The 14676-nt window shown below is 37.7% G+C and overlaps 1 protein-coding gene across 12 annotated transcripts in view; it reads right to left on the bottom strand.

Moving 5' to 3' along the window:
• The window catches only part of PAX3 (paired box 3), a 121008-nt gene that overhangs the window by 1518 nt on the left and 104814 nt on the right, over positions 1-14676 (bottom strand). For all 12 annotated transcript variants that reach the window (XM_087872681.1, XM_087872676.1, XM_087872680.1 and 9 more), the window contains one exon: positions 1664-1910. In XM_087872681.1, the coding sequence (XP_087728807.1) occupies positions 1664-1910 (247 nt within the window). The remainder of the gene's footprint in view (positions 1-1663; positions 1911-14676) is intronic.

Below are 14676 nucleotides of genomic sequence, written 5' to 3'. Positions count from 1 at the left end.
CAACCCCACAGCAAGGGGCAGTGTCAACTACAGGTTGACATTGTCATATTTAATACTAATATATCAAAGGAAAGAGACTAATATGCTTATTCTTAGACAAGTTTGACAAAACTCTATGTATCTGGGATTATATACTATAATGATTCTTGAGCTGACCTCATTAAGAACATGTGTTTCTAATAGTGGAATGCCAGTGGTTATTTCATTTTGGACAACCCCTCTGTTTTACCTAATGGCAATCAGGTTTCATGTCTCAACAATTAATAACATCAAGATGTTGTTGACATCACTTTAGAAAATAATTATGCAGCAGAAATGTTGCTGAAATAATCTACTGTCATAGCAGCAAATGTATGTATCTCTACAATAGGAAGAAAATGCATTTTTATTGGAAGACAATATTGTGCTATATGTTATTATTAAATATAATGTGTATCAAATATACCTGTATCTCTTTTACATGTATGCATTTTGTGGTTTGAGAAGCAGCATGACCCCATCAAGTTTTAATCGAATTTGGTTTTGTTTTTTTTAAGTACCAAGTTTTTGATATCTCTCAAAACTTACATTTCAGTACAATGGTGTAATTCTCATTGCTGTATACCATAGACTTTACTACAGTATAAGATCTGGCTACCCATCAGATTTTGCTGAGAAATCTGCAAATATCACTTTCCTTCCTTTTTCCTAGCCATTGCTGGATTATATTTTTAATCCCCCAAAAAGTAAAGAAGGCTTCTTAGAAACAACAAGGTTACTGAAAATACAACATCTTCCAAATCATCAAGTGATACATCAAGGCAGTCTTCCCTAACCAGGTGTCCTACAGCTATCCTGAATGGCCTCCATCATGACAGCTAGTCTAGTCAACATTACCTAGGAATATACTAGCTAGGACTGATAACTGTTCATCCAGGTTATTTCAATGTGGCCAGGGTAGGAAAGGATTGATTAAGGTGTTGCATCCACTGTGGATGCAACCAGTATAAGTGCAACTTACTATATCTGCTAAAAACTAAATATGAGTGGGGGGAGGAGGAAGGGAAGGCTAATGGTGATACATGAAGGGGAGGCTAATGGCGATACATGAGTGGCAATGTAATCACACAAGCACCTGGAATAAATACTTGTTAAGAAAGATATTCTGACACAAGTATGTAATCAAAGTATTTACACAATTATGTTATGTGTGTCATCATTTTGGCACCATCAGGTTTCCTGCAGATGTTGCTAGGTTGATCTATACTTATCTGATCATCACCATGTACAGTAGAAAGGACGCAGCCTCTAAATAGAGTTGTCAGTCCAGAACTAATCTCCTGCAGGTTTATGACTAAATATTTTTCATAAATTGGCCATAAATAGGTCCAACCTTTTGTCTAACTGCTTAAAGCAGTATGCACAGTTCTCCTGCCTCCAATTTTAGCTCAACAAGAATGAGTTTGTTGGGGAAGACAATCTAATTCTGCAACTCAGTTAGCTTGCCCAATCAAGGATAGTTTTGAACTTGGTTCCTCCCAGTCCAAACCAGCACCTTAATTGTTATGCAATTGATGACTGCTCATTGGTTTAATGAGATTCTTAATGGTTAAAAAAATCAGAATATATGATGAAGACATAGATTCCAGGAACACACATACATTGTTGATGACTTGATACTCACTTTGTCCATATTGCCCATACTGATAGCCTGGGACAGGCTCCATACTGTAACCAGTAGTGCTGTATGTTGGTGGGCAGTATGACTGAGATGTCGGCAGGCTATCTAAACTTTTCATATGATCTAGTCTTTGACTACAACTAGCAGACACTGTGGTGGTTGGCTCTAAACCCCCAGTTAATGGTGACAAGGCATAGTCAGTCTGGGGCTGGTGCGGGACGCCTCCATGGTTAGTTAAGAGGCCCATTACCTAAAATAAAAAAGAAAGGGAGAGAAGGTGAGGTTAAGTAGCACGAAAGCTATATTTGAAATAATCCACCAATTACTTTATTATTTCTATATCTACTTGGTTTCTGTTCTTTGATTTCCCCCCAAAAAATAGACACGTCACACAAATTTCGGTAATAACATATAACTGGCATTCTATTCTAATATACAAACATTCTGTAATTTATCCTGGAAAATCTCTAATGTGTGATTTCTAACGTGTGATCACAATGACATCTTTTATATGTAACATGTTTTCAGCATGATTATTTTTAAGGTACTAATATTCTATAGTGTTAGTTCTTTAAAATTCTATGATTCTATTTATTGTTCTGTAAAAAAGAAGCAACAGTTGTTTAACTGGAGGAATCTGGTTTTCCCATTAAAGAGTATATGTTGGTTTCCCATCACATGATAGCAGATGCCCAAGCTGTGAAAAACAATATGTGTCCTGATTAACATCAATATTGTACATATTATAACACAGATACAAACCTGTCCAATATTTTTATGTTCTTATACAACAAAGAAGGAGCAAGCACAGTCATTCTGGCCCCATTCTTTTGTTTCCCATCCCTGCCTGTTACCTTGTGTTTCAGGCAAAGACGCTTGTCTGCTACCACTGACATCTTTTAAAATGATACACAGGGCAAAAGCACAGTAATGCCAGCAAAGAAAAGACAGCACCAAATCTAAATTACAATTTTCTTTAAACTTGATTGAGAAATTATGGCTTTAAATTTACAAGGGAAACTAAAACCAGTTGCAAGATCAAAGATAGTCAAAAGAACTAGAAATGCCCTGTGGAGGTTCAAAGAGAGATGTGTTTGGTTTGGTTGTTTTAATCAACAACCTCCCAAACATTTAAGCAACAAAAGTCATTAGCTGTAGTGTATTTTTATTACTCTTGAACATTGAAATGAAAATCCTTTTCTTTAAATCTCTAGTGTGCTCTGTAAGGCCTGCATAATGCAAAGAACTCACTCACACACACAATATACAGTATATAAACTTACACACACATATATACATATATAGAGAGAAATAGATTATATTGGAATGAAAATCCTTTTCTTTAAATCTCTGATGTGCACTGCATGTTATGCTATGCTATGTTATGCTATGCGTTGCATTGCATTTATATTGTATTGTATTGTATTGTATTGTATTGTATTGTATTGTATTGTATTGTATTATTATATTATATTATATTATATTATATTATATTATATTATATTATATTATATTATAATCATATTATTGAACATGCACCACAGCACTTCTTAAACTTTTCAAAACCATGGGAAATTTTTCTTTTTATATTAATGATGAAAATCTATGGTTTTTAGGATAGCATATTTTGCAGAAAACATGAGGGTATAAAATTTGCAAAAATAATTGAATTGTCTACCTTCTTGAGCACTCTAGCAAGTTTACAATACAATATTAAAAATATCCATAAGATTATTGAATGCTTTTTTTAACCTCTAAAAATGTGTTGCTAATTTTTTAACACAACCATCTTTCCACCCCCACCCACCCCCCAGAAAAAGCCCTGTAGAAGAGGAATATCTTCAGTTGCCTTCTTGAAGGATAAAAGGTGAGTATCTCAAACGGATGACTTAATTTACAATGTGTGGTTATGACCAAGGATGCTGTTTTCTGGGTTTCCATTGCCATAGTCTCTCTAGGGATATCTGTAGCAGCTTCTCTAGATAGCCAGATTCTGTATAGTGGACAGATTTTATCTGGAGAAGAAACTTGAAGGTGGTGAAGCTAACATTACCATAGCTCTAGTTTCTCTGAAGCTACAGAAATATAGTTAGCAGATGTTATAGACAGTGATACAGGCATTTTTTTCTTATATAGGAAATGAGGGCCACACTAAGTAGATGAAATTTTCAGTTGGACCCTTCACTGTAAATAAAATTCACCAGAGTTCACTCAATGGCTACAGCCTTACTAAACTTGAAATAAATCCCTTTATAAACTCGCTGCAATTTTGTGAGTTGCCCCATACGGACTTTGCATTACATGATATAAATGCAAGCAGCTGGTATACAACTTCAAAATCCAGTGATTCCACACACACACAAAAAAATCAAAGTAATCTACAAATGCTGTTTACTCTCTTTTTTAAAAAGCAAAATAAAACAAACAATAACAAAACCCCATCTCAAATGTTGCAAGCCTGTTAATATTCAATAGTTGTAGTAAATGAATTTGGAAAACAGCTGTTGAATTTATAAATTCCATTTACTACTTTCAATAATTAGATTTAGTTGTTTTTTAAAACAATTACATCAATTCCCACAGTTGATACACTGGAAGAGAGAAGAACAGGATTTTACTATTTTTCCTCTGGAGGGCTTGGGAGGGGGGTTGTGTTAAAAACCCAGGAACACATTTTCAGAGATTTTTAAACATTGTTATACATTTTATGGATGTTTTGAATATACTATTGTTAACTTGCTATAGTTGCTCAAATAGCAGGATGCAAATAAGTGCAATTAAATAAATCCACATTTTCTCCCAAATTTAATTCTGCAGTAAATTATCATAACTCTAGAACTTGAAGTTCTGGAATGTAGCACAATTTTTAGGAGGTCAAATTTTGCTGATTAAAACTAATCTCATAAAAAGCTAATTTTTTACTAAAATATCAAGCAGAAATTACATTTTCAATCCATAATTTTTGAATAAATCTGGAGTTCTGCCTTTTATTGTGTTGCCTTTCTGTTTGCCAGTATTTCTTTGAGTAGCATTGAGTGGTATTTTGGTCCTTAATTTCCATGGGATAGAGTAGAATTATGCTTTCCAAGACTTCATTCAATTTATCAATATGTTATGATGGCCCTCTTTTCCATTCTAAGCTTTGTAGTATTTGTAATTCATATTTCATTTATAACAGGAATTACTCATCTCCAAATTCTTGACCATCATTGTAAAATTTGCTTCCATCTTGTCTAAACTTAATAAAAAAACAAGCAGATTAAATTAAATTAAGTTTTTAATCATCGTTATCAAGTATAGGTGTTATGCAGTGCTTCCCTATCTTTGAGGATGAAAAAAGCAACAGCATTACTAAAGTAGTTGTTTCAGAAATATCTTTGGAGGCTTTCAAAATTGTGCTGCTGTTGATTAGCATCTAAATAATTAGATTTTGAGACCATTCTCTTTGAAAGTCATAAGAAAAGTTGCCTAAAGGCAGAAACTCTGCCTTGTGATATGTGTCATGACCTTATAGCACGGGAACAAGGAGTTACTGAAAGGGCACTGTTGGCTTTCACCTAAATGCTTGGGCTAATAGAGAACTTACTCTGAGACACATTTAAAAGTTTGTTTTCCCAAAGAGTCTACAAGGCATAAATAATATATAGTATGCTTCCCCAATGAGGTATCTTCCAATGGCACCTGTAGCTTTCTTCTTTCCCATCCCAACCAGAATAACATACAAAAAGACATTTCCAGTTCCTGCATTTTATAGTGATATAAATTCAACTGCAACATATTTTTTTTCTAAAGTTCTGCTTTTTCTGGAAATAAAATATCATTGCAATTTAGATTATTGTTAGTTTACAAATACGTGAAAGTGACAAAAATTGGGGTCCTCAAGTTTGACTCCTAGTGAAAGAGCCTGAGTGGCGTAGGAGGCTAATGCCTCCTACTAAGGCAGCATTTAACATCCAGCTGCCTGCAATTACTGCAACTTCAATTCTCACCAGGCTCAAGGTCGACTCAGCCTTCCATCCTTTCTAAGGTGGGTAAAATGAGGACCCGGTTTGTGGGGGCAATAAGCTGACTTTGTATAAAATATACAAAAGTATGAAGGCTATTGCTTAACGCATTGTAAGCCGCCCTGAGTCTCCGGAGAAGGGCGGCATATAAAAATAAATAAATAAATAAATAAATAAATAAATAAATAAATAAATAAATAAATAAATAAATAAGCTTCAATGCGGTTTTCCTCACAGCAGTATGGAAGTTTTTTGCCACTGCCTTGTTGCAGGATTAAGTTATCTATTTATTTGCTTCCTACGCTGGTCAAAAGTCTTAGCCTTCTGAGATAGTCACCCATCCAAGTACTAACTAGGATAAAGTTCACTTCACTTAGCTTCTATGGTCAGTCAAAGTCATTTAAGTGTTGCCACCTACTGAGATTTATATAACAAAGAAAAATGAACTGGGGGGTTATTTATATTATTTAATTAATTTGTTTGTTTGTTTGTTAAATTTATTTGCTACCAATCTCAACATGGGGACTCCTTGAGGCAGCTTGACATGATTTCCAAGGTTCTTACTGCTGCTGTGGTTGGTTTCCTTTAAAAAGTTGTATTGTTGAAAAACAAACAACTTCTGCATTCATTATATTAAAGTGTTATTTTAGCAAATCTGATAAAAGACCATATAATTTTGAAGTTCTTTTAAGGCAACGTTGTTTTATGTACGTTATATGCATCATACATTTTAATGTTAATCTTTTGAACTTCCAACAATGAAAGAAAAAGGAAAACAAATATGAAATAAATATATTCATGTCTTAGCTGTTTGGAATATGGATTCATTCCTGTTAACTACTTAAAAAAGAAAGGGAAAAAACCTCAGAAGTTCAGTCTAACTTGGAATTTATTTTTTTTCCTTGAGAGACTTCATTCAGTTTTTGTTTACATATCTATGTAAATTTCAGTTGAATCAAATGTATTATTACATTGCATTCTACTCAAATTAGATGAAAAATGAAAAATTTTGCCCCTTTAAATCAAAGATTAAACTCAGTGATTTATGCCACATTTTTTATGTAACTGAAGCAAAAAAATAAAATGAAATCTTTTCAGTGCAGCAGCAATTTTTCTTCATAGAGAATACCTATATATTTATTGTTTTTATTAATTACATCCACTGACTCATAAATATCTAGCAAGGAGTTATAAAATATAAAACAATACAGTAATGAAACAAAAGATATCACAAATAATGAAAATGAAATACAGTATAGCATGAATACTGAAAATAAATATTAAATGTGCAGAATTAAAGTCCTGATTGTACAGAAACATCTAGGTACATTCAAAATAATGAAAACCAAGTTACTGATTTTGGAAGAAGTTTCCACAAATTGAGGTGCTGTTGATAGAGGGACCAGAGAGTTGGAGATGTATCTGAACTGTCATTAATGCTGGGAATGAAATATCAGATGTCTTGTAATTAGTGCACAATTTCTGACTTCATATTTTATTTATTTATTTATTTATTTATTTATTTATTTATTTATTTATTTATTGGTTCAATTTATATGCCGCCCTATTCTGGAGACTCAGGGCGGCTTACAATGCGTTAAGCAATAGCCTTCATACTTTTGTATATACCTGCTTAGTAGGGCTTTCACCCCTCCCCCAGCGGTGTACTTTTTTATACAAAGTCAGCTTATTGCCCCCACAAACCAGGTCCTCACTTTACCTACCTCGAAAGGATGGAAAGCTGAGTCAACCTTGAGCCTAGTGAGATTTGAACTTGCAGTAATTGCAGGCAGCTGGTGTTACTTAACTGTGCTTTAGTCTGCTGTGCCACCAAGGCTCTCTAAGTAGTATGCCTCAGTATATAAATGTAATGAATGAATGAATGAATGAATGAATGAATGAATGAATGAATGAATATGCGCTGCTGGTGCACAATTATATTTTAAGCTTATATACAGTATAAGTACTACTTATTTAGTGACAGTTTCATTTAGTGACTGTTTGCAGTGATGAAAAAGCAATTTTACAACCACTCCTCATATTTACAATTTTTGTAAAGGTCTTTAAAGCAAAGAAAAGTTGAAGTAAGATAATAAGCACAGTTGTGATTTCACTTTGTGACCGTTTCACTTAATGACCAAATTGCCAGTGTCAATTGTAGTCACCAAATGAGGATTACTGTAATGTAAAAGCATCTGAGAAAAGTGATGGTACTTGGCTCACCTTCAAAAACTGAATATGTTAGAGCCCAGGTAGGAGTTGGATGGAAGACATCAGGACTCTTAGGGCAGTAAGCCAAACTAAAATATTGAAAAGAAATCCCACAAGGGAGCATGGAAAATCAGTTCTGGATCATTGTCAGGAAAATTTAATATCTTTATTTCTCTCTTATATATTCATTTTGTCCAAGTGTCAAGTCTGATTCAGATCTAAACCAGCCTTTTTACCTAGCTCTAGTTTCTCAGGGGATATGTATATAGTCAAGAATTCCCTAAATAGCAACATCTATCAAATTATTAAGCAGGACACATCTAGTCTCAAGGATGCAAATTCTGTTATTTCAATGAAATATGATGTCACTTAATAGGACTGGAATAAAATCCTCACATGTTTTAATGCATTTACGCATGCTTGCATTTAAAATGCTCTGTAACTATGTCTGCAATGTAATTGATGGAAGGCAAGCATGTTCTGTATTTGGGGGGCTTTCTTTTTCTGGCTCTCTCCTTATCGTGATTGAAACTTTTAATGAATCAACACCAAGAAAATTATTGGCTGTTAAAGTATTAAGCTGAAGTGACAGGATCATGAGTAAACTTTAGTGGAGTTAATGACACCCTCTTATCTGACCATGACACATTTGCAGCATGTAATTTACAGAAGCTCTGTCCAGGGAATCTTGACAAATGCTCCTAAGGATGTCAGGGCACTGATCCATTTTAATGTAAAACAGATGTGGGTCACATACTCTCATTCATCACTGCACTGAGCATTTCAAACTACTGCTTAGATGGATGGCATTACCTGCTGTGATCCCTTTTTCCCTAGGGAAATCCACCTCCCTATTTACCCTAAAAATTTTTTTAAAAAAGCATAACCTTCTCCAGAAAAAGAGATAAAATTCTTCAGATCATCTCACTGACTCTCACACGTGCCAATGAACCCAGTTTTTAGAGTTACAATCAACTATTATCTCAGTTAAAATACCGTATTTTAGGCAAACCACCATCTTCCAGATTCACTCCTTCATTGCATCCACCTTAAGGGTTACTCTTTTTATCCCTCTTATTCTATTGTCTTATTGCTACACTGCTAATTATCTATTCTACCCCCTCCTCCAGATTATTTTGGAATGATATTCCATATACTTAAAGAAATAGATTGGCATCTATGAAAGACGATACTGTAATAGTGATTATGTATGCAATTATTTTTTTGTTTTTATTCTTTACTGAAAAGGCTAAATATGTGATTCACTTTAAACATTCAGGAAGCACAAATAATTCTCCTTGGCTTCATTAACATATATTATTTAATCATATACAGGTAGTCTTTGACTTACAACAGTTTGTTTAATGACCATTCGCTAAATTCCAATGACACTGAAAAAAGTGACTTATGGCCATTTTTCACACTTACAACTGTTTATTTATTTATTATTTATTTATTATTTAAATTTGTATACCGCCCTTCTCCCGAAGGACTCAGGGTGGTGAACAGCCAAAATTAAAATACATACAATATAAAATTTAAAATAATTAAAAACAGAATTAAATCAAATTGGCTTCCCAAAAATTAAAACCCATTACCCTTAAAATAACCCATTAAAATTTTAAGCCAGCCCAGCTTGCTGAAATAGGAAGGTCTTCAAAGCTCGACGGAAGGTCCGGAGGTCCGGGATTAATCGTATTCCTCGGGGTAGCTCGTTCCAGAGGGCGGGTGCCCCCACAGAGAAGGCTCTCTCCCTGGCGGTCATCAGTCGACATTGCTTGACCGACGGCACCCTGAGGAGGCCCTCTCTGTGGGACCGAATTGGCCGGTGGGAGGTTATCGGTGGCAGAAGGTAGTCTCATAAATAACCGGGCCCTAAGCCATGGAGCACTTTAAAGGTGAGAACCAATACCTTGAAGCGCACCCGGAAGACCACCGGAAGCTAGTGCAGCTCGTGCAGGCAAGGTGTCACATGGGAGTGCCATGTCGCCCCCATAATTACCCACGCAGCCACATTCTGGACCAGCTGGAGCTTCCGAGTGCTCCTCAGGGGGAGCCCCATGTAGAGAGCATTGCAGTAGTCCAGGTGAGAGGTGAAGAGGGCATGAGTGACCGTGCATAGGGAGTCCCGATCCAGAAAGGGACGCAACTGGCATATCAGGCGAACCTGATAGAAAGCCCCCTGGCCACGGCCGTCATATGCTCTTCTAAAGACAGCCGTGCATCCAGGAGGACACCCAAGTTGCGAACCCTCTCTGTGGGGGCCAATGACTCACCCCCAATAGCCAGAGATGGCACCAGCTAGCTATATCGGGATGCCGGCATCCACAGCCACTCGGTCTTGGAAGGGTTGAGTCGAAGCCTGTTCCTCCCCATCCAGACTCGCATGGCCTCCAGGCACCGGGACATCACTTCAAGGGCATTCTTGGGGTGGTCTGGGGTGGAGATGTACAGCTGAGTATCATCAGCGTACAGATGGCATTGCACCCCAAATCCACAGATGATCTCACCCAGCGGCTTCACATAAATGTTGAACAGGAGAGGCGAGAGGACCGACCCTTGTGGCACCCCACAAACAAGGTGCCTCGAGGTCGACCTCTGCCCCCAGCCAACACGGACTGCGACCGGTCGGAGAGATAAGAGGAGAACCACCGTAGGACGGTGCCTCCCACTCCCAACCCCTCCACCCAGCGCAGCATGATACCATGGTCGATGGTATCAAAAGCCACTGAAAGATCTAATAGGACCAGGACAGAGGAACATCCCCTGTCCCGAGCCCTCCAGAGATCATCGACCAATGCAACCAACGCTGTTTCCATCCTGTACCCAGGCCTGAAGCCGGACTGGAACGGATCCAGATAGACAGCTTCATCCAGGTACTGTGGGAGCTGTCGCACCACCACACTCTCGACAACCTTCGCCACAAAGTGAAGATTGGAGACAGGACGGTAGTTTGCCAAAACAGCCAGATCCAGAGAGGGCTTCTTGAGGAGGGGCCTCACCACCGCCTCTTTCAAGGTGGGAGATAAGATACCCTCACTCAGAGAAGCATTAATAATCCTCTGGAGCCAGCCTCATGTAACCTCCCAGGTAGCCAGCACCAGCCAGGAGGGACACGGGTCCAATAAACATGTGGTTGCGTTCAATCTCCCCAGCATCCTGTCCACATCCTCGGGAGTCACAGGATCAAACTCCTCCCAGATGACATTCTCAAGACCCGCCTCAGATACATCACCTGAACCCACCCAGTCAGAGTCCAAGCCGTCCCGAATCTGAGTGATTTTATCGTGCAGATAATACACAAAATCCTCAGCACACCCTTGCAAGGGGTCTTCCCGCGCTCCCAGATGGAAAAGGGAGCGGGTCACCCTAAACAAGGCGGCTGGGCGATTATCTGCCGATGTGATAAGAGTGGAGAAGTAGTTACACTTCGACGCTTTTATCACCACTAAGTAGGTCTTGATATAAGACCTCACTAGTGCTCGGTCAGATCCAGAATGACTAACCCTCCAACTACTTTCTAGGCGTCTTTTCCGGCGCTTCATCTCCCTCAGCTCCTCGGAGAACCAAGGAGCTGGGCTGATTCGGCACTGGGTCAGAGGCCGCAAAGGCACGACCCGATCTAAAGCACCAGTGGCCGCCCTATCCCAGGCGGCCACCAGGTCTTCCATCGAGTCATGAGCCAGAGTCTCAGGAAATGGCCCAAACTCCATTTGGAACCTATCAGGATCCATCAGGTGCCTGGGGCGGAACCACCTAGTTGGTTCCGCTTCCCTGCGGCAGGGTGTGGTGGTCAGAAAGTCAAGTCTAAGGAGAGAATGGTCTGACCATGACAGGGGTTCAATGACTATATCCCCTGTATCTAGACCATTCGACCACTGACCAGAGATAAAAACCAAGTCCAGAGTGTGTCCTCCTATATGAGTAGGGCCATGAATTAACTGGGTCAGGTCCATGGCTGTCATGGAAGCCATGAACTCCCGAGCCACCTCAGACGTCTCACCGATGGACGGCAGGTTGAAATCCCCCATGACCATAAGCCTGAGGGTTTCAACCGGCACCTCGGCTATGACACTGAGGAGCTCGGGCAGGGCCGCTGCCACGCAGCAGGGAGCCAGGTACGCAATCAGCAAGCCCACCTGCATCCCATGGCCCCACTTCACAAGGAGAGACTCACATCCGGCAATCTGAGGTACAGTGGCCTCCCTAGGGTTGAGACCTTCCTTTATAATAACCGCCACTCCTCCACCCCTACCCTGAGCCCTCGGCTGATGAAATGCATGGAAACCCGGTGGGCACATCTCAACGAGGGGGACTCCCCCCTCCTGGCCCAACCAGGTCTCTGTAATACCCGCCAGGTCCACTCCCCCCTGTTGCAGGTCACATGATCAAAATTCAGATGCTTGGCAAATGACTCATATTTATGACGGTTGCAGAGTCCCAGGCTGTGTGATCCCCTTTTATGACCTTATGACAAGCAAAATTAATGGGGAAGTCAGATTCACTTAACAACTGGGTTACTGACTTAACAACTGCAGGTATGCACTTAACAACTGTGGCAAGAGAATCATAAAATGAAACAAAATTCACTTAACAACTGTCTTGCTTAGCAACAGAAATTTTGGGCTCAATTGCAGTCATAATTCAAGGACTAATTGTATTATTCATGTGCACTACACACACACAGCACATGAAGGACCAGCCACAAGCTTTCTATGGAACCCAATGCATATTCTTTTTCCATCTATTTGATGAGTCCTTCTTTAAGAGAGATGGACAATATGGAAATGTGAAAATAAATAAAATGGTATTTTTATAAAATTAAATTTAGCAGCAAGTAACAAATATAAGGGCTGCTGTTTTCAAGTTGTTCAACAAGTATTTATTTTATCTCAGTGTTTTTCTCAAATTTTGTACTTATTATAGTTTGTTAATTCCTTGATTAATTACAGTATTAGAAAAATGACATACTCTGGTATATGAGAAATTGGAAAAATATGAATCTTTATATGAACTTCTTAGATTTAGATTTAAGATTAAATCTTAAATCTTTGGCTACAATGAAGTATTTTATATCCAAAAGCTTCAGTTAGGTTCATATATCAGGCTGTCAATATTCAACAATTTGATCTCAATCCAAAATATCAAATTTTAAAGAACAAATAATACTACTCTAAATGCCAGAGTTAAACTATACTTCACTTTCTTTAGCCAAAACAAGCATCATTTTTTGTTTCTTTTGTTCCCAACTTGAGAGGTTCGGAGGAGGAAATTGTGCACTGCTATAGATGCCATACCGTAAACATTTTATACAGGTTTAAATCTGCACTAAAGAATCCAGAATTCACTATACTTTGCCTAACTCCTCAGTAGTTCCTGAAATAATGTTTATTAGTGGTAGCATCTAGGAATTGTCATTCCTAATGATTAAAAATAACATTGTGATGCTAAAATAATAGATCAGCTGGATTTTTTCACACATAAAATTTTTTTTAAAAAAAAAATATTTCTATCACTTTTTTCTCATATATCAATGCCTATATGAGAAATTATTTTGGTTCCTCAGATATAAATCCTCCCTAGAACTTCTTCTGAAAACAAACAAATACAATAGCAACAAATTAGAAAAATATTTGCTTAATGGTCTGTGGGCCACCTCTAGATCATAGATGTTTTTCTTTTTTTTAATACAAGATATCCATTCAGTTTTGTTTTTTGTTTCATGGGTTTTTGATTCCCACTTATGATTCTTGACTTTTTAGACAGAAATAACTACATTTTAGCAATAACTTGACATATCTTCTCTGAAAAACTGCAAAGGTATGTTGCAATATCTTAAATGTTGAAATCCTAAGCAAAGCAATAAACAAATTAATAAATGGATAGTATTGTACACTGGATTTTAATGTCATTTTTTTTCTGAAAAGAAAGTGTTAAGCAATATACCAAATCAGCAGTGTTATTACGTTCACAGCAGGCAAGTAGTAGCTTTGTCTCTGTGTTTTAGGCTTCACAAGTGTTTATCAAAAGAAACTGATAAAATTTTGTCTCATTTGCAGAAAAAACAGCAATAGTCTGAAAGTTATTGTATGAACCTAGAAAATGTAATAAAAAGAGCTGACATTAAATGTACAATTTATATACGTGCTATACTTGATGTCTGAAAGTTGAGTCATGGCAACTGGACTTTTTTTCTTTTTGGTTTGAATTGTTTTGCTGCTTATCCAAGTAGCTTCTAAACAGCAAAACATGTCAAACCAAAAACAAAAGAAGTCCAATTGTCATGACTCAACTTCCAGACAAGTCTACCTGGATCTTCAGCAACACGCTATACAAAACATACTCAAATGTAAAATTGATATAAATTACATATATTATACCTCGAATATCTGTGTTGTCCGGGTCTTGGGATCACAGAATGGATTTTTTCTTGGGATCACAGAATGGATTTTTTTAAAAAAACATATATAACTGATTTGAGAACCAACTTTCCCAACCAAATACTTTCTAGATGTCTTCAACCATAGCAGTTATCCTTGCTGACTGCCTACAAGTGGAGATACTTCCATACGTTGAAAGCGCCAGGTGGCAAAGGCCACATTGAATCTTGACATCATTAATCTTTATTCCAGCAAAGATCAACCATTTGTGGCAGAAGAGCACTTACCACCATCAAGTATTAATGACTAAAACAGATACCATAAAAAGAATCAGTCAACCTGATGAGAAATACAGATTTGCTCTAAATCTGAAAGAAGTTGAGATGTACAGCTTTAGAACTCAGATGGATTCTTGTTCGTT

Source organism: Pantherophis guttatus, chromosome 6, assembly GCF_059756535.1.
Source record: "Pantherophis guttatus breed Tessera chromosome 6, ASM5975653v1, whole genome shotgun sequence".
Taxonomy (NCBI): Eukaryota; Metazoa; Chordata; class Lepidosauria; order Squamata; family Colubridae; genus Pantherophis; species Pantherophis guttatus.
Note: the sequence above shows the minus strand (reverse complement) of the source record. Positions and strands in the feature narration are given on the sequence as shown.